The sequence below is a fragment of the Coccinella septempunctata genome, chromosome 4, assembly GCF_907165205.1.
Source record: "Coccinella septempunctata chromosome 4, icCocSept1.1, whole genome shotgun sequence".
Classification (NCBI taxonomy): Eukaryota; Metazoa; Arthropoda; class Insecta; order Coleoptera; family Coccinellidae; genus Coccinella; species Coccinella septempunctata.
In genome coordinates this window covers 10,586,328-10,614,129 of record NC_058192.1, presented here as the reverse complement: position 1 = coordinate 10,614,129, position 27,802 = coordinate 10,586,328, and the positions used below count along the sequence as shown (strand labels likewise).

Genomic DNA, 27,802 nt, shown 5'->3' with positions numbered 1-27,802 from the left:
TACTGGCAATGTAGCAGGTGCGCTACCACTTCTGGGTCTTTGACTTATAGTGAGAGTTAACGTGATACCACACTTTGGCTAACATTGAATGAATTGTCCTTGTCATTATGAATGAGGCCGGTATCTTTATTCTTTGAAGGAAGATATCACCATTGCCACCCCTTAGAAGAGTAGAAGAGAAGACAACCAACCAAATTATAATAATTGATCTTCATTTATCAGATCTCTATTTGAATCACTTATTTCTAAATCATCACTTGAGCTATAAACCAATTCGCCTGCTATTCAAACTTTCTTGTGGAAAAAAAAAAACATATCCATGTACTGCAGGTGCAAATTAAAGTTTGAAAGACTTAAGAAATCTACTAGTGCCTAACCAGTAACCAACAACATGATACTCTGATCCATACCATATATTTCTATAGGAATTTAAAGTTCAAGAGTAATTCTGAAAGCTGATCAATAAACATGATCAAAATTATCGTCCAGTTTCTTTGAAATTTTAGAATATTTCCAGTGGCGGCTGGTCTGTGAGGGCTATAGGGCTACAGCCCCCCATACAATAAATCACAAGAAATCAATCCTTTTATGCTATTTACCTTACCATATGATTTTCGATGAAAATATTACTTTCCACGGTTATTTAAATAATTAATTAATGTAAAACTTTCATGCGACTCCTGCAGTTTTGTTTATTTCAATCATAATCTAGCAGTTCGTCCCTGCATGGGCGATGAATCGTATAGCCCCGAATTCTTGCATTCGGACAGTCATTCGGCTCCAGCCGCAACTCTTCGTGTCGGTCGTTTTAAGGAGTAAAAGGGCTACGATAAAAGTCGCCCCTACCCGCTTCATTCTAGCCGCTGCCGGCTAGCGTATAGACAACCTGGCGTGCGTTCGTATTTGTTTACGTTTTGAAATCACAGCGGACAATAGTGTTCAAAATATTTTAAAAACTGATTTCGCGAGGCTTTCGCTGGCGGAAAAAAGCCGTATTCAACTGCTGGGTAGACCGACTCCCGATTTAAATTTAACCCAGGCAGATAAAACTCCAAAAACTTCTTAAGCAAGACGCAAGCAAGGGCAGGATTTAGAGATTTGAAGCACCTTAATGAAAAAATTAAGAAGCATGAGCTATCTGCCAAGCATGTAAATTGTTCGACAGAATTAGCTTTTCTGGTTACGACTTATAGCGCTGCTCAATTAGAATACCGGAATAATATTATTAAGCACAACGAGCAAGTAGATAAGAACAGGTATGTTTCAAAAAGAATGGTAAATTGCATAAAATTTTGCGGAAAACTGGTTTTAAAATTTCATATTTTTATTATTATTCTAAAAGTAGCCCCCTAGTGAACTAGATCACGAGCCGCCACTGAATATTTCGAAAAATGGATCCTGAGCTTTCTAATTAATAAGCGGATAGGGAAAAAGGAAAAAATATATAGATTTAGCGAATTTTATTGTGTATTCTTCAAATCAAAAGCTTCCTCAACCGACGATAACTCCAGGATGTCCAACAACTCCAATAGCTGGGACTCCAACTCCAACGCCAACACCAAGGGGAACACCAACTCCAGCTACCCCTACGGCTGTTGGAACGCCAATTCCAATAACGCTAGCCTGGACTGAAGCCAGAGCGAACACTACGAAAAGAGCGAATACAAGTACTTTCTTGAACATGGTGGTTGCTTTTTACTTCGTTAAGACTGAAGTTATTATGATTGTTAGAAGAAAGATCTGGTATTTATGTACATAGTTCCTTTTTCATTCGAAAAAATCCCATGAAGTTTGTCATTGAATTATGATACGAAGTAGGCCGTTCTTTGTTTTCCGCTAGTAAAACAAGTTTCTTCACTAGGCAATACTTGATGATCGGGAACTTCGTGATATTGAGTCAGAAATTGAGTAATACATATGATATTAATGAAACATAAGAAGTTTCATTTTTCCTGAGAATCTAACATCCGATTTTCAATAGCGTGATGGATTCAAATAAATTTTTCAATAGACGAAACTCTTGAGTTATTTCACATTTCAAATTGAAAGAGGAATTATTGAATTAACGAAAGATTAAGCAACATAATTGCTTGAATAATAGAGGAATCGATTAATCCACACAGAGAAAATCATTTCTTTGTAACAACAAAAAATTACTTGAACTGAATAAATTAGAGCTTTCAATAGACCGAAACAAACATGTTTGTTATATGAAGAATGCGATTTCTTTGACTTTATCAAAGAAATATTTTATTAATTCAATCGAAGTACGATTACACTTTAGGATCTACTGTTTTCAAAGTAAAAAAATGTTTTTTTGGTTTGAATTTCGAGGAAATCGAATCAAGACTCTATACAGTTCAATTCAAATAAAAAATAGTTTAATAAAAGTATTTTGATTTCGTTTTACAGATCATGATGTGTTAATTCAAATAAAATATTTTTCAACTCAAAAATAGTAATTTTTACTGTAATGAAATGAGGTCTCAATCAGAGTTTATGATTATTCGAATGAAAGAAAGTGAACTCGTTCCAAAGCACTTCGAATTTTAGTATAAAATTATACTTACTTGAATTGAAGGCATATTGATTTACCTTGAAGAACTTATATAATTTGATTGAAATAAATAATTTTTGGAAAATTTTTTTGAAATCATTTAAACTTTTAGCAAAAATGTTTTGTTTATCCTGTTGGAAAAATGATTGACTTTCAAATAAAAATCTATTTGTAACAAATATAAATTTATTCCTAATAGAAACGAATTTTTTTGAGGCAAATAGAATATTTTTGGACCTCAACAATTCTCCTGAAAAAAAAATGGGCTGAAAGTAAAATAATATACTTCGCATCAAGAAATTCATTTATTCAGTGTAAGCACAAATATTCAACAGAACAATTAAACTCTTTATGAATATCATATTCATACAATGATCTATAGTTGAATTGAAAAAAACATTCTGAAATAAAAATGATCGTTAACCAAAAATCACAGATAGAATTAATAATCTTACCTGTACGATCTGTAAATTTTTCGAACCTCTCAAAAACTTGAGATGATCGCCAACGTTCACAACTAAGTCCTTTATCAATTCTGGTGTCAGGTCAGACAATAAATCCAACGAGTCGATATTTTGTTCTATAAAACAAAGTTGAACAATTATTAGGTAGTCATGAATAAATTTTCATTAATTGATTCTATTATTTTGCAAAACTATATCTGATGTAATTTGATGAATACTGTACCTATGCAACGAAGTTTTTCATTCTACCAGGAGCGTTTATAATACGGAATGAAAAAATATCCTATAAATGAGTTACGCTATAACAGGGATAATTCTAATCCATCATATTAAAACTCACCTCTGAAATGATCAGTTAGATGACCAATTCCACAGCTCTGTAGAAACTCACTCAAATCCATCACTGTGAATACAAGAATTCCACATTCACGGTTCACGCAGGCTCACGCTACTTCAAGCGGGAAAGTAATGCGATGGCGTCGACGCTTTGGCTCATGGCATGGCTGACAGGCTGAGCAAAGAACAAGAATATGGCTGACGTTGAACACACGCGTGCGCGTTCAGCATAGCAGAGCAGTGTTGTCAGACAAGTTGAGTGAAATGGAATAGAATACCTTTATTTATAATAAATGGCATCTAGAAAAGGGCGATATTCGGTAATACTTTGAACTAAATAAAATTCTAAGAGATAATAACCATAAGCAATTAATTTTCTACTACTTCCTTCAACTTTACCTGAGCCTGTGATTATTTCTTCTCTTTTGAAGGTGGATAAGTCCCCCTTATTGTAAAGGGGGACATATTATGGGATGAATTGAAAAATAAAATTTTCGTGGCATACGCAGTTAGTTCATTATCATAATTGACAGGAAATAAGATCACCTGCTTCTACAGTATTGATACTAAAATTGATTATTATATCGATAGTTTTTGGTCACATTTTTAGTCCTCTACCGAAAGAATAATATAGAAATAATTAGAAATATAATTCTAATTATTATTCAACAATGATCATATATGATTATTGGAAGTTCAAAAGACTAGTAACTTTAACAAGTCAATATTTGACTAGACAAGACTGAGATTCGTTGTTAAAAAAAAAAAAATTTGTTCATCATCGAGATTTAAAATAAATCACCAATGAAAAAACTCACGGAAACAAATTGAAATATACCTACTTCATAGGCAACGTAATAAAATGAATAATCAGAAAAGTATATAAATACTATTACCATTGAAGAAGAATGGCAATGCTGCAGAAGTATCTAGTAATTTGGGTTCGTTACTGCGACGTTCTGCAAACCAGAACATTATGCCTAATTACATAGGTAATAGAAATTTTATTATAAATCACGTACCTACTGTTGTTGGTGTCACTTGATCACATGGTCGTTGTTATATCAAGTTTTGAGTAAAAAAGAGAAAAATATTGAATAAAACAGTATATGAATGCGGTACCCATATGTCTAATATTTCTTTGATTCAATAACTTACTCAACTGGGCGAAATGAAATGAGGTATTAAACCAAAGAATAAATAAACTCTGTTTGATCATTTAAGCGTACCACTTACAAAGCAATAATTTATTTGGAAACGACATGCAATAGTTTGAAGACGACTGTTGATTCTTTTCTTCCAAAGAAATGAATATTGCAATCAAGATCTTTGGTAGTTCAAAATTTCAAAACATACTCGAATTGAAACAACGATTTATATCTTCCAATCTACAAAAATTTTCAAAACTGTTTCAAAGAAAACAGAGTCTTACTTCAAAGAACGTTATTTTATCAATCCAACAGAAGTTATTTTCATTGAAATTAATTTTTCTTACATGAAGAAAATGAAAACCAAAGAAACTAAAAATCTGGATTCAACAAAATAGTTTTCTCTGTGCATGAAGTATCATAAAGATAAATTCAAGATTCATAAATCTACTATATATACTCTTACTGGATAGAGTTATGAAAATTGGAATTTTCGTTTTGAGCGAACTCTTATCTAAAAAGATTAACAGGAGCAAAATATTTCATGAAGAGGTATGTTAGGTACATGTTTGCATGTGAATATGTCCTCATACAGCTTATGTACAGGTTGTCCGCAGATGCACCATTTTCCGAGATAGGAGGTCTTGATTGCATGTTGAAAATAAGCAATAACCCACTAACTTTCATTTGCATATCTCGACTGGACAGAAATAAATAAATAAGAGCATTCATGTAAAATCAACCCCTATAAAGTTTGTCGCACTTATTTACTTTTAGTTATGCCAATAGAGCAAAAATTATCGAATTTATTCCTTCCTAATCTCTCATTTTGCCATTTTTATTATATCAATTCACAACTACTCCAAAAATTGGGCTGTATCCCTTTGTAAAGGTTTTTTTTTCAAATTCTACATATTATTTCGATATTGAAGGTCTTATCATACTGTGAATTTGGCTTGCCTCTATAATACCTTCTTCTGACGGAAAAATCACAATTAATCTATGAAAAAAGCTTTCCCTTCTGAGGCATAATTTTTTCACTACAGGGATATTTATAATAAAATGAAAAGTTTGTAAAAAAAGGAAGTAGAGACAAATTGAACAAAAATTCACGAAATGAATATCAGTTCAACATTCTATCATGGAACCACAAAATATTCATTCCGAATAATAATCCATTCCGACCATTCCCCATATTTTATTATTCTGTCACTTCAATTATGCGTATAATAAGCGTAACTTTTCTGTCATGAATATTCCTATCGAATCATGGAAAATAGATAGCAGGAAATCAGGAAGAAAATGTCGTCATCCATTTATTGCAGTATAAATAGGACTTGAATAATCAGGGTGATAAAGACCTTTCAAAATGTTCAGAAAACTCGCAGTTGTATTAGTGTTGGTCATATTGGTACTAGCTTCAGCTAGATCCACTCCCATCCTTGTAACCCAACGTTCTGGATCACCCCCTACATCTGGAGCAATCACCCTTGGTTGATCGAAATCAGCAGGGAAATTTAATATCATCGTTAAAGATTCATCCCATGTTAATATAATGAAAAGTGTCTTCATTATGATGTGAAAGTGATTATGTTTCTTCAATTTTTAATCTAGAGAAAACTTAATGGCTCATGTAATTCAATTTTAGATGATTTATTCAGATAGTTATTCACATTGTTGTTTTTTTTTGTGTATATAACGGTTTAAATTTTTGTTTTCTGGATATTCTTTATGATGCTGCATTGAGATGTGACGTTTTTGATTTTTTCTAGACTAAAATGTTGAGTAGCTCCATCTATTCCCAGATGAAATTGTGATGAAGCTGTTTTATAAAAATTAATGTATAAATAATTGCTCCTACGTAAGTGAAATGATTGCTAGAATCAATATGTATGTTGTCAAATAAATTATATCGAAACGATATGAATGATTGAATAATTCCATGTAGCTTTTTGTAGTCTAGATCTAGATCATACCCCGTCATCAGAAAATTAAAAGAAAATCGAAAATAATCAAAATAGGAAACACGAAAAAAATATAGGAGCGCATTAAATAATTCAGACCCTTCAATTACCGATCCCTTATCACTTATCGTGCTTTCAATTGCAAGATTCGAAGGTCTAGTTAAACATGGTTTTCATCAGTGATGAATTGTAAGTATTTCGATGTGCTGTTCATGAGAATATTTGAAAAAAATACAAATTGCGTGAACCACTACTGATGTGAAATCTTCAGACAACCATCCAAATGACCAAATAAAAAGAGTATCACAGATTTCAGGGTCCTGACTACAGATTTTCCTCTTCTTTCAACTCAATCGAACTGATGATGAAAAGAATCATAACAAATATAACCAAAAACGCAAACAAATCTGGGGTAATAATAATCCAACGGAAAGATAGGATTGCAGCTTTCATGGAAATCCAGTTTTATTCACTTTTCCGACGTTATCACCTCGACAAGCCAATCTCCCCGGTCTGGGGAACATCCCCAGCTGCAGGAAGTGGTTCTGCCGTTCAATTCGAACAGTTTCAACGGGAAATATAAGTTTCCGCTCCCCCATTACCAGCGAATTGCGATATTCCAATATCCGGAAATTCGTGACTTTGCCGAACCGCGAAATATTCCCTAGGAATTGACTTTGTAATGTGAGCCGGGCGTTCCGATCAATCGAGAATCGCCCGCGTGGGCGGCAAATATTTCAAGCTGCAGCCGGTGGTCTATAGAGTCGAAGGGATCTGCTGTCTCATCTTGGAAGAGAGACGGCAAGACATTATCTTGAAATTGGTGAATTGTTTTGAAGGAATTTTGTATATTACTATGTAATTGAGTGTCTACAATCTACATACGGTTAACCTAATTAAAATGACAACAGTAAGCAAGACAAGAACGAAAACATAGTAAAGAATTGATCAAAATAAAGACTTTAGCTTGTGCATGGTCTCTGAAGGCTTGAAGAAGATTCCTTCTGCTACAAACACCTTGAAATTCATCAAAGCATTGGCTATTGTAATGTCTGTTGTGGGTTAGGTAAGCAGTGTGATTGCTGTGACATTGCAGACTAGACATGCGCAATACTTTGGACAAGCGATTCAACGCTTTACTAACAACTACACTTTGCCTACTCGGAGACACTCAAAAAGTTCTTTTTGAGTACAAAATCTTCATTTAACCAACATACTATAATCATCATGTGTGAGATTATATCAATAATATCGCTAATAATTGACTTTCTGAAGGTCTCTTAAGCAATTCAATGATAATACCGAAGAGTGGAAATACAGGGTGTATTCAAAAGTGAGCCTTTTTTTGACAGAAGGTAGAACTCATCAAAATAAGTCATTTAATCAAAAATTGTCTACATAAAATATCCAAGATGGCTGAGATACAACCCCACGAACTTCGACAAAATTTCATTGAATTTCAAGTACGGGACTGTGGAAGGTGACTCCGGCATTGCAAAAACGAAACAAAACATAAACATATGGCAGGACAATGAATGGTTCAGTACCAAGTTCATCGGATTAGATGCATCAGGTCACTTTTGAGAGAATCATAGTTGTTGTATCGTGCAATTTAGGGTGAAAAAAATGTAGAAAATCGAGGCAGTTTCTTGAAAGTGCTTATGTTAGTTGAGTTGAATAAGTGCTATGATGTTTCCCCATTTCATCCCATTTTTTGACGATTGTTGGAATGTTCAAACAAGAAGATTGTGACGCCCATTGTGAAAAAATTCGTGAATAATTTAGACGAATTTTATTGGTCAGATTTTGAAGTATCATTCTATTTTTACACTTGTGTCCTAAGTCTCTTCTGTCAGTTGGTATCGAAATGAGCCATTTCATAAAATCGTGAGTTACTAAAAAATAATGAGAACAATTGGGCAATCCAAAGTTTCCATTTTCATTACCATGTAAATATCGAACGAGCCAATATCCTAAACGAAACCACGTGGTCGAATCAGGAGTTTTTTTCCACTGCGATAATTCAGCTAATAAACGATCTAGGGGCACATTAGGATCTATTTCAGTAATAATTTTCAGTTTTTTTTCAACTTTGTCATTATTAAAGTTTTGTATAGGTGATTTTTTGTGATACGCTTCATTTTGACCAGTTCTACCTTCTGTTAGAAAAAAGCCTCACCTTCAAATGTACCCTGTATTTCAGCAGGTGCCTCCATATCATATCATTTTTATCCTCTAGCCTACTATTGGTCCAGAGTAGATCGAAAAAGGACATGCATTGGCATTCCAATCCGGAATTGAGATTCCAAATGATCGATTATGATTACACACAATAATATTATAATTGCTAATACAATAGATCAAGTTCATTCTCTCTTTGTGAACCAGATGGTATTGATCCAGTAAATGCAATTATCATAATATGCATAACAATCCCAATGGACCATGTCCATCTATTAAATTATTGGGTTAGCTCCAATTTTTGCCTCATTACGTCAACTGGGCTGTTGTACAAACGCAGGCCGTATATTATAGCTGAATGGGTGTTTATTATTGCACCACAATATATTCTGGATAGGGGATGAACTGGCCTGAACTCTAGTTAGCATCCAGTAAAGATGCATTATGCTATGCCAACTGCATGTCGAATAGAAAGAATTTGTATTTATACATGCTGCTGTCGAAAATTCTGGAAAATATTGCCCAGTTATCTTTTATTAGGTCTCCTCCAAACCTTCTATTTGGATGAATTATGATACAGATAAATAGAAGAACATGAAAAACCATTTCCTCTTGATTTAAATTCTTAAAAAAAGTATTTTAATCGTGGATTCTCAAGAGTATGTGTCCAAATGCTCTTCCATAACGACAAAAATATTTGTTCAAAGTGAACCGATTTTTCCAGAAAGTTATAATTGTTTTCAGTGAATGAAATTACCTTCAGTGGAAAAAGAGTCACTTCCGAATTGTCGGAACAAATAGTATTGCATTCTTATACCTAGAATGATTGTGTTCAGCTGAATATTCTCGAGTTCAACAACAGTTTTGTTGACTGAATGTCTCTGTTGTTGAAATGCATAATTAAAACAAAGATGGAGTTGAAGGGCCCATTCCCAGCTTCCAAATTTCAATCTGGAAACTGTTGAAACCAGACAAACTATGCTGTGAATTGGAAGATGTGTCTCTGACGGTTTGGGTTGGTTCAATTCAATCTATCTTTCAGAGTTTGGTAATGATTAGGTCAGAATTAAAATTTGAGTAATGTCGACACTCATATTCAAAGAAAACTCCTGAAAAAAGGTGAATCTTAATTTGAGTATTTCAAGACAGAAAATTGAAATATCCTCCATACAATTTTGATAGATCTGAAACGTGACAAAGCTCAAAGATATGCAGGTGATAAAAATAAATAGAATTTGCTCACACGGAAGAAATTATTCCTCGAAGTGTATAAAAATATGTAGACATTGCTGATGGATAAGGACAATAAACAATTATTCATATTGAAACACTTGCACTTTCCCTCCAATAAACGATGAAAAAATCGCATTATCCTTGTGTGACTCGTATAAATACTTCTTGTTCGTGAAGTAGGGTATCAATTCGAACGAAGGTATCGAAGTATCAAACAATCAAGATGATGAAAGTAATGCTCATTGTTGTTATTGCCGTATTGGCTATTGGTTTCGCCCAAGCTAGTGTGATTCCTTGGGGACTTGGACATGGAGCTGTTTTGGCTGCCCCTGCTGCTGCTGTTGCTGTAGCCCCAGCTGCTATCGCTGCCCCAGCTCTTATTGCCCCAGGACATGGTGTGGTGATTGGTCATGGACTCCTAGCTCATGGACATCTTGGTTGAGTTTTTATGGAATGCTTTGCAGTACGAATTTTTCATTTGTACATAAGGAATAAAGTGTAGATTGAAATCATTGTTTTTTCTTTAGGTATTCTAGAGCTAATTTTAAAATGGGTTGATCAATAATTCGAACATAGTTCACGATATATCCTGAACAAATTTAATAAATTTAATCTGCTGAGATATCTTCAAGTCTTGAATTCAAAGATTCAGTCACTGAATTAGATGATGAAACATATATTCTTGCATGGCATTGAAAAACTAACGTTGAAATTCGAAGGAAAATGATATTTTTTCGATGCCATGAAACAATATATTCTTCATTTTCAAGTAAATAATATATATAAATATATTCTTTTGAAATAGAGTGTTACAATCCAAAAACAATGTGGGTGTAAAGAAATGGCAACAAGAGATAGATCCTAAAACCTGTTCCTCGTTCCAGATCTCAGTGTATGCAGAGGAAAAGTGACATAATGTACATAAAAAATATATTTTTCAATAGCATCGAAAACTATCATCAAAATCTCAAAGAATACCTATATTTGTTGTTTCAAGGAAGTAATATTCGGAATCAATAAAAAGCCAATATTTCTTAAGTCACACCAATCCTTGAATAATTCTTCTACAATTCAAGTATTTCAACTGTCAGTAGAAACACTTTAATTATTAGATTGAAATTCCGTACAGCGAAAAAAATCTTATTCACGATGTGGTTTGATGAAAGTATTAATATTATTTTATCCTGATTCTCCCTAGGTACCGGAGATCTTCAGAGTCGATACCTCAAATAAATATATGAAGATATAACTTCATATTTATGAAAATAGGAAAATATTATAGGACATCCTATAATATTCCAAGTTTTTATCAAATTTTGCTCTTCAGGTATTCTGAAGGTTCCTCTTCATCATTACAGTTGACTGTGAGAATGATTTTTTAATATCGAATTGACGTGTCCGAAAGTTGATGAATATCCCTAATTAATGAGTTATTCAACCATTACACTTGTTTCGTTATACCAATGGTATAAAATGGAGTGTGTCCACTCCAAACTGAAGGTGATATTGTGAAAATGATACACTTGTAATAATTGTACAACCTATCTTAGGGGTAGTTCCAATATTCCCGAATAGTAGGGGAGAGTTCCTTTGAATTGGACAGCCCATGAACCGGACGCTGCAGTTTTATACTACACTCGATAGTAATTTAGCATCCTTTACGTAAATCCCATTTTCGCAACAAGGCGCGAGCCACAGGCTCAGCCATTTTCCAAGAGATCTCTATCGATTTTGCGAAAATGGGATTTAGGTACGTAAAGGATGCTAAATTATTATCCAGTGTAGTAGAAAACTGTAGCGTCCGGTTCATGGGCTCTCCAATGCAAAGGAACTCTCCCCTAGGTATTGCTAGTGTTTCCAGAGACAATAGAGTTATGGTCTTACATATCTATTACAATTCGAATGTCGCTAGTAACACCGGTAATACAGAAACTCTCCTATAGTGAAAATGTAATTCAGTTTATAGTTTGAATAAATCCTTGGAGTTCTTCATAAAAGAAAGAAAATTAAAACCAATATTTTATCGAACGAAAACATTTATTTAAATTTGTCTTTTCCACATTTAAATGACAAAAGTCATAAGACAAACATTACTGCTCCCTCAGCAGGCTCACCATCTTCTTCCAGCACCATTCCAAGCTCCAGCTCCTCCCCAACCTCCGGCATTGCCTGCACCCCAAGCTCCAGCACCTCCCCATGCTCCTGCTCCAGCTCCAGCTCCAGCTCCTGCACCAGCTCCACCCCATCCTCCAACTCCAGCAGCACCAGCTCCACCCCATCCCCCAGCTCCAGCAGCACCACCTACTCCACCAGCACCAGCTCCACCCCATCCCCCAGCACCAGCACCACCAGCTCCACCCCATCCCCCTGCGCCTCCTACGCCTCCTGCACCTCCTGCACCACCCCAAGCACCATTTACACCACCCCATGCTCCTTGAGCACCCAAACCTGCAGCTCCCCATCCACTTGGGCTGGCTTCAGCCACCACAAGAAGGGAAACTACGGCGATAAGGGCTATTTTGAACATTGTTCTACAGTTGGTTAAGACTTCAGATTCTAATCAAAACTGATGAAGTATGCCTGTTGCCTTTTGTCTTTTATACTCAAAGATTTGTGGTAAAAGCTGCCCCAGCCATTTTTACGTATGATATATTGCGGTGGTGTTCTATCGTACTTGGAAGTTTTTTTGCACCTTCGATTTTTCACGTTTTAATACATAGGTTATATCATGGAAATCAACAATTCATTAGTGTGGAACGGTTTTTCAAATTTTATCATTTCTTGCTGTCTGTAGAATAAATTACTCGCTTAATTGATTAATCTGCTCAATCAAAGAATACTTGACACTTTTTCGTCATTTGATATGAATAATTTGTGCATTCTAGTCGGAGAATTATCATTAATTTGCGTTCATTCCACACAATATCTACTGTTTACTGAAACACTGAGTGATAACATGTAATGTTATCACTATTATGGCAGAAAATCAAGCACAAGAAGTATTTAAGTGCTCCACAAAAATCGGTTTATAAACAGAAATTTTCCATTTTAGAAAATCCCGCAGAAAAATAGGTTTCCATAGAGGACAAATCAAGTCTGAGTTTGCCATTCAATTGAAAAATCAACTAGAAACTAAATCAAATATCATTGAGACATGAGACATTAATATCGATAAATATAGGGTCTTTATAAACGATTGTAACATCCGCGTTATAATTATTATTAACAGAAGTATAAGAGTAGAGGAAATTTCCTATAAACTCAAACAGAAATTCACAAAAAGAGAGTTCACACATAAGTAAGCAAAACTCCTAATTGCTTCAATAATACTGTCCTCGTAAGGGTCCCTTAGGTAGGTTCAGAAATTTTAATAATCTCATCATAAAGCAACTACAGTGTGTTTCACATATGTAAGCCAGTTACTGGATTTTGTGACATATTTATTGAGCAAAATTAAAGATTGGGCCATCTTCTTGGTAGAATTTTTCAATATAGGCAGGAAAAGTTATTGCTAGAACCATTCATATATCATATATATTTGTATATATAAATTCGAATTTGGAATTAATGAGCATTCCAAAATATCAGAAAAATCCTTCAAAATATATTATTATATATTATTTCAAAATTGGAGTTGAAATAGACAGAAAAAATTATCATAAATTATCTCTATAGCTGTAAAATCTGTAATTTTTTTTTAGAAAAACGGTTTTTCAAGTGATTCTTTATGCCTTTGCTTAAAAGTTACACCGATAGCACGTTTTGGAATAATGCAAGGAAATTAGATTCATCATCATACTGATCATACACGTTTCGTCTCACTATACTACCTATTTTACTGGATACTTGGGAAAAAACATGATTTTCATATCAACCCTTAAATTCCGATTACCAATATCTGGACTACCTACTTGCGTGAACGGAAAGTATTGACTTCAATATTCCATTTAAACCTGTGTAATTTCTATTGTATATTGGAATTGAAAATATACAAATTTTTACGAAAGAGTACCAATTTTTTATTCACAGTAATCAAATTAACATGCAAGAATTAACACATTGAACAAACATGTCTTTCAACGAGGAAAGAAAGCCAATACAACAATTTGAATTTCGCTACATCAGTATTGGCAGATTCAACGAGGAAATCCAGTAGAGTTCCTCTTAGCAGCAAAAAGGCTTCCCTTCTAATCCAATTCCTGTCTGAATCAATTCGGTACCAATGATGCTGGGAACTGACACAATTCCCGGACTGAGACCTAATCCGATTGCTCTGCACTGCGCTCCCACATTTACCAGAATTAATATCAGGAAAACTGCGACAAGAAAGGTTGACATTGTCTTGAATCGACTCTTATGGAGTAACAGAATCTTCAAGGTATTCTTGTTGGTTTCAACATTATTTATACAACAACGAATGATAAATTTATTTGCTACGTACGGAATACGATCAATTAGATTTTTACAGATGTTTCTCGAAGTCAGGGCGGTACTAGGGTATGTTCATGAATTATATTCCAGAAGAGAAGTTTTAAAAATGGAATTTGCTGGAATGAAATCATATTGGTAGGAGCCCTGTGTACAGAGTGAGTCCTTAACTTGTACTCTTGTACCTACATATACATACTACATATTTCAACAGAATATTCCTGAAGTCAAAAGAAACATTGTCCTCTTATCATTTTTCCAATTCAGTTCGCTTTCGATGCAGGCTTTTGAAAATCGATAAGAAAATGTACGATTTTTTCGAATGTAATGATGATTCATCACTGATGTGATGGTATTAATACCATAAAAATGATTGAAAAAATGGTGAAGGCAAAAGTGTTATTTTTATTCAAGAATCTACTGCTTGAATATATGTAGAAGTCAAAGACTGACCCGGAGGATCTGCGCCAAAAAAAAAAGAACATCAAACACAATTGAAAGTGTAAGAGGTCGGAGGCGAGGTACTAGTCAACCAAATGATAAGCCATATTCGTCGAATGAGATCTGGATATCTCGTACTGTAGCAGCAAACATTCTAGTCTAATGCACTCCTGCTTCATGGATAGAAATAACCTAAGAGGGGTGTCAACCTACCTACCTCAGTTATCACGACAAAGATCATGATTTCCTATGTTTTTCGCATAAATCTTGCATATGGTGCAAAATATTACCTTATTGCATGTAGGTTGTAGAATATACTGTTTATCCCCACAGACATTCAAGGGAAAATGTAAATTTTAAACATTGGCTTGGTAAATCCCCTCCTTCAAGTATTGCCACTCGAAGCATATAAAAACTTTCAAAATCGCAGTTGGTTTTCATTTCACCTCGCGATATACACTATGTATCAATACCATAAAATTAGATCAGAAATGGAGAGAGAAAGAAACATGTACCATTCTCTGCAAACATAAAGTCGAACAAAAACCAATTGTGAGTTTGTGAAAATGTCTCCCAAATATTTACCCGGAAAGACAGAAAGGGGTACCAACGTCATTAATTATTCGCATTCTAATTATATCCTTATTAAAATTTCCCCATTAGAATTTGTACCCTAGAGCTATGGCTCGACGGAAGTCTATACTCATTAGAGTACATTTTCAAGAATACCCTATTTAATTTGAGATACTAGAAACTGTCAACAACTTCGTTAGTGGGACATGACGGATGGCAGCTCATTTCAACTTTTTCCTGAGAAATTTCCTTGCTATCTGCATTCGCGAGAACTGGAAATCTTCGAGCTTTATCTCGAGGAAGCATTGTTGGAGATTTTGGGTTCATCACTTTTCATTATGATCCGGAAGAATTGGATACAAGATAACGTTGAATTTTAACTCCCTTTTGTGATGGCAGGAAATTGAGTACACTTATTACATATCACGGACTTTTCACTGTCTCATTTGAATTAATGTATTCAGGATTTTCAGCGTATTACTGGACTGAACAAAGAGTTGATATTAGGTGCTTTCTTGGACGCAGAAGTAATGGAAACCGAATATCAAGATCTGCTTGGATATATGCAGAATAAACAAACACTAAATACAATACATTCGCCAATGTATAACAGAAAGTATTCATAGTATAACAGTAATGATTTGATAGGTGATAAAGAAGACTACAAAAACTGAATTAGTGTTCCACAGATCGAAATAATACTAAATCAGAAGGAACAGAAAGATGAAAAATGTGACTAAGTCAAGGAAACATACAAAAGTTTATCAACACACCAACCAAGCAGTTTTTTTTCGCAATTGAAACATGCTATAGCTGCCATAGTTTTACTATCTGAATAGTGTGCATTTGCCCATTATTTTACTTATGTAATTTATCCAGGATATATTTCGTTAAATCGCTCAAATTACTTCTGGAGTGGTTTTTAACTAGAGTAAATAGAATTCGCTGACAAACATTACCCCTTATTGAGTTCGTATCTCGCTTTATGCAATCACGAAAATGGCTGAAATGAAAGCAGTCATTAACCTTATACACACTAGTAGAGTTGATTGAAAATTTACCACCGCGATTTGGTTTACGACCAAGAAAACAAGTTACAATCTCGTTGCATGTTATTTCAGGTCTTTCGAATCATAAAAGTGTCTTCAAAGATCGACTTCGTAGTACCTTTCGTGTCCGGGAAATGGATACACAAAATTAGGAGCCCACGTCGTAAAATTACTATCAACTTTAAACGATCGCGTGAAAGAACGGTATACGGAAATACTTATGAACATAAATGTGATTGGATTGAAGAAAATGGAACCTTTCAGGTATAATGTTCATGCGAAGAATATATATTTGAATATGGGGACTGGATGAAGTGGTGGAAAATTGGTCACCTGAGGGTAATGTGTGATACGGTATCAAAGAAGGATATACTGAATGATATACAGATTGAATAGTATGATAGAGAAGATAGCATTCTCGTCTCGGTCTGATTGGAAAGGTGGAGATGTTTCATCTGACGCAACATTTCATTGTAAGTCACGGAATGCTTGTTCACAGAAAGGTTGGCCCTGAAGTTTTTGGCATTCAATGAAATGAATACCTTTGAAGCGAATTTCATCAAGAAACAGGATTTTTTGGGAAGATACTAATAGATGTTTATGTACTTGTGTACTTAAGTCCTTACTTTGTCTGTTAACTGAAATTGATTTTTCATTTTTACAGAGTGGATACTGTTTTGGAATTGTTTCTGTTTGTATCCCTGTATTTTCTAAATAAATAAATAAATAAATGTGTAGAGTTAGCTATAATTTATTCAGATTGCGTAGTACCTACTCTTCAATCAATCTTGCCAAATAGGCCTATGCTCCTGCATAAATATGACACCCGGTATTCAATAAATAATTTATGAGCAAAACATGCATTTTCAGTGAAAAAATTACCCTCTGAACAAACCAACTGCAATATTGGACACGACATACTAAAATTCTCATGAAATATTGACTGAGCTAACCGACAACAAAGGGTTGTGATGAACTGATTTGAATTTCGCCGGAAGTATTACATTCCCGTTGTTTAAACATTTCAACGTTTTCGAATTCCATGTCCACAAGTCCTACGGTGCGATGCTTCATTGTTGTTTACCCCCAACATTTCCACCGGAAAATGGATCGCTGATATGTGAACTATTTCGCGGAATTGTTGTAAACGAGCGTTGCAGCTCGCTGACGCAACTTGGTTACGCAGTGATGGTTTTTCATTGTTTTTGTCGTCACCTCTGCAGCCAGGAACTCTTTGATGTCCTGCTTATGCTCTCCAAAATGCTGAATGAAGAAAGATATGAATGCATATCTAAATATGAATTCATTCTCCGCTGAATTTGTAGTAATTTTCAAGATTCAAATTGTGAGGTTATATCATCCAGTGAGGCAGAACTCTCTTTGTAATACTACTGACAATCCTAAAGCGGCCTACAGACGAGCAACCTAGTTGATAACTTTGTTTTCAACACGACGTGTTGACAACCAAGTTGAACGTCTGTGGGCTGGTTGGTGGTCGATATTTCTTCAACCTCGTATGGTTTACAAGCTCGTTGACAACATAGTTGTCAACTAAGTTGCTCGTCTGTGGGCCACTTTAGGCAGCAGCTTCTTTTCAAGATTCTTTTCAAGGTATATTACACTTCTGCTTACCAACGTAACCGACTAGTGTGCTACAGAGAAGGAAAACCTGGATCCAGGGATACAATACTGTGGTGAATACAGATTCTGCTTATGGAGTAATCCACGGATATTGTCTGGTTTCATTTAGTAGTCAATTGTAAAATATGCCGAATGTGCTACAAAAACAAACCTATCTTGATCTTTATATAAACTAACCTAACCTTACCTTACCTGTCTAGATATAGGAAAGAAGCAAATATGTTCGATATTCTATTATCCCTAGAATTATTGCATGACATTTGTGGGTCTAAATATCAATTCATGCTCTGCTAAGTTTATCATACTTTTCAAGATTCAAATTGTGGATTATATCGTCCAGTGGGGCAGAACTCTCTTTGTAATACTACTGATAATCTTCTTTCAAGGTATGTTACACTTCTGCTTACCAACGTAATCGACTAGTGTGATACAGAGAAGGAATACCTGGTTCCAGTGATACAATACCGTGGTGAATACAGATCTAGATCTCTAGATAAAGGAAAAAAGCACATAGTTTTTGATATTCTATTATCCCTAGAATTATTGCATGACATTTCTGATTAACCTCGAATATTTTTAGTTATCTTGGCTTAAATATGGGCTGAAAAAAAGCAATAAAAAGGCATTTGACGAAAAAACTGAATTACTTTCGAGGAAAAAAATTAATGGGTGCTGAACAGAAATACCGGACCCTTAAAAGTTTAGTTTTTCCAAAGCTTTTCTCGGTGCATCGACCTCCGCCCAGCAGTGCGGCTCTCCGCGGCTTGTTTACGCTAAATCCACCGTGTTTTTGTCAAGACTGATAATGTCATGGCGGCGAGGTGTACCAACCTCCTCAGGACGTTATCTGCCCAATGTGAATGCTCCCCAAACACGCTATCGGCCTGATTTATGCCACCGAATTCGCAGCATAAATTAGCGGCGATGCGAAGACAGACTATGAAACTGAATGGAAAAGGGTGGATTAGGGAGGCTTTGCGGCATGAAAATAGACCTGGTACAGAATTTGAATATCTACGCGATGCGGATAAAAATAACGTTTTTGGTGGCGAGGTATTTCATTAGGAGGGTTTTAGCGTTCCATGAACTCAGTCACGAGCGAATGCGCTCATTACATTATGTGAGATTCACAGTTCGGAGATGTTAATCATATAAATAAATATTGGAGTTCTTTCTCTCAAATTTTCGATTTTTTTAAAGAGTTCGAATTCAACAATGTTAAAAAAAAAGGAAATATTCTAGGGCGAAATCATACTCGAGGCAAAGATAAAAAACCTACTATAGACCATATTAGAGAGGTTAGAATCACTCAATTGGCGGGAGATCCATATTCAAATTTTTTTACATAGGAATCGACTTTAAGATGGAATATCGCTAGCTAGAAGTAAATGTTAATATAAAGACATGCAAAATTGGGTGCCGCAATTATTAGAGGTTGTTTCCAAGTACATTTTACATATGAAAATGACATGCTACGCTTGCGCGTTAGAATGATGTCAGCTTCAGAGATTAGAAACGAAATGAAGCTACGACAAACTGCCATGGATCTTGCTGACCAATTTTATATTGATCCATTATTAAAAAAATATACCATTTTATTACGAAATTTTGTTTTCAACTTGTTAAGAAAGGATCATAGAACACATTCCAACAGAAATAAATCTTAAGAAATTCGCTAAAATATCCAAAAACAGGCGAGAAGTACGCGGCATTTTTAGTCCCATAAGAAATGCATAGGGAATTCAGGGACCAGATCCACGGATGGATCGCGATTCAAATTTCCCGCCTAACCTCACTAATATGGTCTATATCTTTATTATTTCGAAAGCCTTCAAAATATTAAAATGATAATGTGGAGTATTTTTCTTTGAGAACCAGATTGCAGTATGAATAAATAGTACGGTTTTATATCATATAGGGTGTCTGTAAACAAATGCGGAGGACTTAGGGAGGTGATTCCTCGATAAAAATAAGCAGGGGTAGTTCCTATAAATTTTTTTCGACATCGACCTCCCTTCCAAGATACAGCCTTTGGAAGGTTCCTTTACGGGTTCTAAAAAATACTGAGCCATAAAACTATACATAATATGAAGCACTAAGTAGATGTTACTGAAACAATTTTTTCAGATCTCATAACTTTCTTATTAGGCGTTGAAAATAACAACCCCTTATGACTTTCCTTCAAAAATTGTTTTCGTGAGATAGATTTTCGAAAAATAAAATTGTCTTATGGTTTCCCATTCAATTCTGGAGAAAAGAAGTCTCTTGCAAAATTTCGATACAGTCTTTCTGTATTCTCGGAATAAATAAAAACTTACGAGCAGCATAAGGTCTATGAAATGCATGTATATTAGCGGGAGGTAGTCATTCTATGGAACACTTACAATGACATATAGATACGATGGAATGAACAGTGATCAGAACTGCTTGTAAGTTTTTATTTATTCCGAGAAAAGTATCGACTGTATCGAAATTTTGAAAGAGACTTTTTTTCCCCATAATTGAATGGGAAACCATAAGAGAATTTTATTTTTCGAAAATCTATCCCACGAAAACAATTTTTGAAGGAAAATCATGAGGGGATGTTATTTTCAACCACTAATAATGAAGTTATGAGATCTAAAAGAATTGTGTGATCAACATCTACTTTGTGCTTCATATTTTGTATAGTTTTATCACTCAGTGTTTTTTAGAACCCGTAAAAAAAAATAAAAAACTGTCAACTCGACATCGCCTTCCAAAGGCTGTATCTTGGAAGGGAGGTCGATTTCGAAAAAAATTTATAGGAACTAGCCCTGCTTATTTTCATCTAGGAATCATCTCTCTAAGTCCTTCGCATTTGTTTACAGACACCCTGTATACAGTTATATGTTATTTGTAAAATTTAGTTCACGCTGGGAGAATCACAATGCACTGAATCTTCCGAATAACCTCTTTCTTTCTCTGTCTCTCTCTCTCTCTCTCTCTTTCTGCTCCAATACTCAGTGCAACGAATTCAACGAAATCCTTTCTCGTTATTGTCAGGATTTATTCATAGCAAGCGACCTGGCGCATTCGCCAATTTGTTCCACTCGTGTAAGTTCCATATTTCCCAAAAATCTTTGGTGATATCGAAGGTTTTTAATATATTTCTATATTCAGAACGGTTTGAGAAGGAGCATCAATGGAAGAACATTATATGCTTGTTAGATCCTACGGAACAAACATCAATGGAAATGTTATGGCACTTTAGTAACAGTTTCGCTTGTTCTGGTTTTCGTGGAAATGAAATCCATGATATGCAATAAACGGAATAATATACAGACTATTGTTTATTTCCATTCATCGATTCATCGGAAATAAAATTTGCCCAAATGACGTTTATGAACCGAATTTATGAATTGGAAAATTTGCTTCGAATACATGTTTCATATCAGATATTGATTCCTCTCATGAAGGTTTGAGGACCATTCAATGAGTTCACAGAATTTTATATAGTGTTGAAAACTGTTATTGCCAGATGTAATTTTGAGGTAGAGAAACAGAAAAAATCAATGCAAATTCCAGCATAATGTAGGTATAACTATCATCTGATTTTGGCATGAGTAAAGAATAAATTGATTGAAACTGTTGTTGAAAGTCTCGTTTTGCGAATAATTATTCCCTTCGAGGTCACTCAGTCTTCCATCATGGCAGCATATTCTCACCAAAGTTTCAATCTCATCTATGTAAATACCCCAGCATCCAGATACAATTCGCGCTGATGAGTCCTCTCTGAAGTTCTCCACATTATTTGCGTCCATAAATGAGACCGCATTCTTCACTTCATAGCGGCAAAATCGCGTAAATCTCCCAGATACCGGAGGGTTCTGCCAAAGTTTCGTACTCCTTCTTCAATTTCGTGCTGGTCCAATTGAAAGTTCCGTAGACTTGGGAGTCCGACCGGGGAAAATGCCATTGTGAATTTAATCACATTTCCGAGCTCTAGGTTTATACTATGTTCGAATGTCACCAAATGTCCGTTTACGGGAATATCGTGAACCGTTGGAAGGAATGGGAGCGAAAGAGTCTGATTGTGTTGGGTTTTTATTCTGGAAAGCGATTACGTTCGAGCTCGAGTTTCAAAGTCGTAAAATAGTGCCGTTCCTGCATTTCTACGATTCTGTCGGTGGAAAATATACTTACCAACGCAAGGAAGCTGGTAGGATATATCGCACGATATCTAGGTAGTTTGAATTTAACACAAACACATTCAGCTTTTGATATCATGTTTGTTCATGCAGGTCCAAGTATAGGAAGTAATAAGGTAGATATTACAAGTGACCCAGAAGATTTATGTAGGTAGACTTCAGTGGATTCGCCATCTACGAGGATATATTGAAAAATTCTTAGCCAACTATAGAAGCAAGCAAAATTTCAATGTCAAAAATTTTATTACTCAACATATTCTTCTCTTAATTGGATACATTTATTACTGCAAATCTGCAACGTCTCTAGACCTTTCAAAAAAAATGTTTCTTCTTGCTCTGCAAACCAGACCTACACAGCTTTTATTACCTCCTCGTTGGAAGAAAATTTACGACCTTTTAAACTTTTTTTCAGTTGAGGAAAGATATGATAGTCGGATGCTGCCAAATTCGGTAAATCTTGGGGTGTTCTAGTAATTCAAACCCTAAATCACGAATTTTTTGCATGGCAACATGAGATTTGTGTGCAGGGGCATTGTCCTGCAAAAACAAAACACCTTTGGATAGCTTTCCGCGTCTTTTCTCTTTAATTTTTTCCCGTAGAGTGGTCAGGAATGTCGAATAGTAATCTCAGGTTATTGTTCTACCCTTATCCAAAAAATCAATCATGATTACTCCATGGCAATCCCAAAAAACTGAAGCAAGAACTTTTTCAGCAGATTTTTGGACACGAAACTTCTTAGGTCTTGGAGAACCAGAGTGTCGCGATTCCATCGATTGTTGCTTTGTTTCTGGATCGAAGAAATGTATCCAAGTCTCATCCATATTAACAATTCGTTTTCAAATCGAGCACAGATCGAACGCGATGCTTCTACCCTTGCACGCTTCTGGTCAACATTCAAACATTTGGGGATCCAATTTGCAGCAATTTTTCTCATGTCCAAATTGACGTGAACTATTATAAATATGATGTTCGTATGAAATATTCAGTGCTTCAGATATCCGTTTTAGCCCAATTCGACGGTCTGATAAAATCATGTCATGAAATGCATCGATATTTTCGGGGACTGACACAGAAACTGGCCTTCCCGATCGGTCATCATCTTCAATGGAAAATTTTCCTCTTTTGAAGCTTACAGTCCAATTTTTCACGGTCGCATACGAAGGACATTGATCACCAAGGGTATTGAGCATATCATCGTAAAACTGCTCACCCCTTAACCCTTTTAAATACAGGTACTTGATGATGGCTCGATACTCCAATTTTTCGATATTCACAATTTCGGTGGACAACTTCTTTCTTTTAATTTATTGCGTAACTCTGGTTTACTTTTTTTACCTCAACCTTCACACTGACACTTCTAATGAGTTATTGTTCGTTGCTACGGTAACGCAATTTTTTTTATGCATGGAACTGATCTAGGCTAACTAGATATCAATACATCCTCGTATGTGGATTAGAACATCAAACTACCTGGACATATTGAAATAGGAATACTCGCATAACAGTTGAAATATTCCATATTTCACAAGATTCAGATTGCTCTATCAACCATCGATGATGAAATACCTAAAACTTTTTCATTTCAGGATATATTGAAAGAGTATCAATTGAGAGCCATTAGGTGGATCTATATACAAGGTGTAGATGAATAGTTTCGATAAAATTCAATGTAATTATTTCTCAGGTACCATCTCTATCACATTTCACACGATCCCTCCCCACAAGGTTGGGATAGTTCTGGAAAATAGTGAAATTATATGTAATTTCAAGAGATATTCTTCCCGAGAGGAAAATCAACTTGTTAAAGAGACTTGCAGGATTTTATTTCTTCAAAGTGCATAATTTCCGTATATTTCCAATGGAATAGTCGGTCACAGTAAATTTTAATGGATTAACATTTTGTGTAGTTTCAGAGATCCGGACTTGCAGCTGCCGAAATAGAAATGTAGAGCTTCCCCAGCATCCGTCATAACCTTTTCCGTGGAAAAGTTCAACTTTTTAGCTCGTTCGTTCTCGTGAAATTATTCATATCTCCCAGAATTCCCAGTGAAGAGGCTCATGTTGGGCGCCACATATTTTCTGACAGCGCAACAGACCTCTCTTGGACTCGGTCCATTTGTGATTTAATATATCAGGCTATTTTTCCGCTTCACAGACCAGGGCGGAAAACCAGTAGATTGACTGCCCCGTATAAGTTTCAGACACTTGTTACCAGAACAATTTGGGCCACTCGAAAAGTTCCCGAACTTCATATTTCTCCAAGTTTGTAGGGTTCACGAAAAGTCGGTTTGGTCTATGTGATATACTGGAAAATAAGGAAAATATTGGAAAATGTGGAATAAATCGATCGATTTTATGGTTACACCTTGTTAGACTAGACCTGTTCGAAGGTTAACAGATCTCAAAGATCACATGTTAACAAGCAAATAACATTTAGAGTTGGATTTACACGAATGCTCGGCTGATTAACCTGATCTGACTCTACATTTCAGATAGATTGAAACTGATTTCTAAAGCAGTATGGGGATACATTCTTGAGTGGTCTAGGAGCAGTGCAGATTCTTTGAAATGAATATATTCAATTTTGTGAAGAATATGTTGAATGATAAAGTTGAAAAATTTCAATATCGAACACAAAAATATAACAAATATACAAATTTTCCAGATTGATCGACAATAAAAAGAATATAAAGAATTCTATCAATATTAATATTTTGTATGCACCCAAATAGTCACCAAATGAAAAATAAAATCATTGATGGGAAAAAAGTGTGGTGAAGGCTGCAGCAGAAAAAAGAGAGTAAAGCTGGATAATTCATTGTATGCATTGATGGAGTAAAACACCGATTCACCACATTACTCACAGATTTCCAATCTACACAAACAACATCAATAACATGAGTTTAACATATGAATCAATCCAATTTCTGCCCCAATGCTGTTTCCATGCTTGTTCATTTCATCGAGTGCAATTGCATGTCCCATTCTTATGAATAAATTATTGGTGGAGACCTTGCACGTGAACAAGTCGGCGGAAGCATTCTCGACGTCACAAATTTCCTCCAAGTTCCGATCCGATAACTTATTGATCAAAATGTGCAATGATATCCGGATGAAATATGACTCTTTCGGTGGGAAAACTAATGGGATAATTGAATATAGATGGCCACGTTATTACAACCATTCCAGCATATATCTTCCACTCTTTTCATAAAAAAATATTGTAGTTTCATTTGGAATATCAAAGTTTCTGCTATAATGATTTCAAAGTGTATAGCAAAAGTTGCTATTTCAATCAGTTAGGGAATGACTGATCAGGCTTCTATTTTTTCGTTCACGAGAAAGGTCCTCTCATCCACTTCGTGAATCACCTCATAATATTGGAGTAGCAAATTCATACGAGGAAAAAATTTGACTCTCACCACTCGAAGCCCCCGTGTTTTCTTGAAAATTGATAATAGTACTTTGCCATTTGAGTATACGATCAGACAAGTCCCAAATGGTTTGGCATGGGAAGTAGACTATGTACATTTCTCAAACGCCACCTCTTCCAAGGACAAGAACCTCTGTTAGTAGCCGCAAGCACGCAAACTTCAATATAAAGAAATGATGTTCACTTTTATCCTCGCTCCCGAAACATTCTCTTTATGTCGTCATTACTGAAGCGTCTTCCATTAGGGTGGGTTAGTGTTTGAAATAGTATGATGAGTGTAATATGTCAGCGGCAATAACATTCTGCACATAGAATGTCGTTCAAGTGGATATTTCAGTTTATTTTCCATTGTTCTTATCATTCAGCCATTACGTATTTGGTACTTTTTGTTGGAGTTGATATTACTTGTATAGATACGGTTGTATGAATCTTTCATGATACAGAGTAGCATAAGGAGAATAACTTCAATGATCAAAGAGGTCTGATCTACAAGAAATAGGGGCTTGTTTGAGGGTCATCAGCTTGTGCAAACTTCAAGAGCTTTCTGGTGCAGATCACTGTTGCACCAAACTTTTTTGTAACTCATGATCAGCTCAACAATTTTTAAACTTGATGACCTCATGGCCCTCGATGGAACTTGGCTGTAAGTTACAATGCAACTGTGTCCTCCGTCGAGGTTCTTTTTAAGACACTCTTAAGCTCAAGCACAAGTGTCACTGCATGTAAAATACAGAACTCTTATTTTCGGTCTATGTACAACATCAAATAGACATCCTTCGTTTCCACACATCCTGATTATCACCAGTCAGTGTACCTGAACATATCGCTCATCATTATGCCATCGTTTTCTCAGAACTCAGCGCTACAGCCCATATGTATGGATAGGGCCGGATAGGCCGAGCCATTCTAGTTCGTGCCAAAAGCAGATGCATCAACTCATACGTTCCACCTCGGTTAGGGTGCGGGGTCTTAACCCGGTAAAATTATTGTATATTCATGAACGAGTAATTCAAACAAAACCGCAAAGCACTGCATGTATGTTCCGGGTAATGTTTATTTAATTTAGGACCAAGAATGTGTAAGCTTCCGGTTATGTGAGCTGAGCCGTGTAATCACTGTATTGTGTGTTCAGTATAGATTTTTTTTTGTGAATAAATGTTGTCAATCGTCAGTCTGCGAGCTTGCTACTACACTTTCCATATGTTCATTAGTATAGTTGTTGCATGGAAGTGTGCGATAATTTGATTGCATCCAGAGAAACACTTCCTGCAGGATGTATTAGGATATTCTGTCGAGAGAGATCAGTTTGTATGTTGGGTATCAGCCGAAGAAAGCTGAACACAACCCCAAATTAGCCTCCAGATTTCAAACTTCTGTTGCATAAGAATCAATTCAGGAAACATCTACCAAAATATCGATTTCATTCGTTGGTTCCATTTCAACAAGGACTTTTTTCGTTTTTAATAACGCTCAAAGAATCTAATATAAACATAATATGAAATAGAAAGAAATGCATATTTAGAAGAACCGCTTTGCCATATTAGATAATAGTTAAAATGTTTGAAACATCGCATTAGAAATTGTTCCTCCATCTATGAATTCACAATCAAAAGATGTAATTCCGAAATTAAAATTCATCTACGTTCATCTCGTATATCTGCGTTTGCCATGAATGCTTTCATTGGAAATAATCCATAATTAATATGCATGTATAAATTTGGTTAGGTATTGCATATTTATAAGCCAACATGAATATAGAGGAATATTCAGATGTATTTGTCGACTTTGGGTTGGTACGATACCAAACGAAGGAGAGAGTTGATTTTATAAAAAATATTTTCATACAAAATTTCTCGATTGTAGCTTTTAGTTCGGAGGAAAAGTTGCTTGAGTGGGGTTCAAGCACTCAACATCGAATTGGTAAATATCTGAGGAAATATGTGAAGAAATGAAATGCAAACTTCATTGAATGATAATATTTTCAATGCGTGCTTATCACGAATTATTGGATTTCATAGGAGAAACCCTATAGAGAAAATATAATGCGATGACGCGAAACTTGCGGAATGGGGTTAAAATTCAACAGCATTTATTACTTGCGCATTCGCCATTCTGCAACCATTACTTGCAAAAGAAAAAACTACGTTTTTCCTGTCTCAAATCATTCTTCCGCTGAAGTTGGGG

The 27,802-nt window shown here is 35.4% G+C and overlaps 3 protein-coding genes across 4 annotated transcripts in view; 2 read left to right on the top strand and 1 right to left on the bottom strand.

Annotated features, from left to right (window-relative positions):
• The window catches only part of LOC123311745 (pseudouridine-metabolizing bifunctional protein C1861.05), a 159,519-nt gene that overhangs the window by 56,937 nt on the left and 74,780 nt on the right, over window positions 1-27,802 (top strand). The gene's annotated exons all lie outside the window — the stretch shown is intronic.
• The window catches only part of LOC123311746 (tetraspanin-9-like), a 130,698-nt gene that overhangs the window by 42,705 nt on the left and 60,191 nt on the right, over window positions 1-27,802 (bottom strand). The gene's annotated exons all lie outside the window — the stretch shown is intronic.
• Window positions 11,909-12,460, top strand: LOC123311750 (vegetative cell wall protein gp1-like). The gene has a single exon (XM_044895823.1). It carries the CDS (start codon window positions 11,950-11,952, stop codon window positions 12,319-12,321), a length of 372 nt encoding a protein of 123 aa, XP_044751758.1. The 5' UTR covers window positions 11,909-11,949; the 3' UTR covers window positions 12,322-12,460.

What these genes read in the sequence shown, in the direction of transcription:
- LOC123311750 (XM_044895823.1), top strand. Translation starts at nt 11,950, where the DNA reads ATGACAAAAGTCATAAGACAAACATTACTGCTCCCTCAGCAGGCTCAC.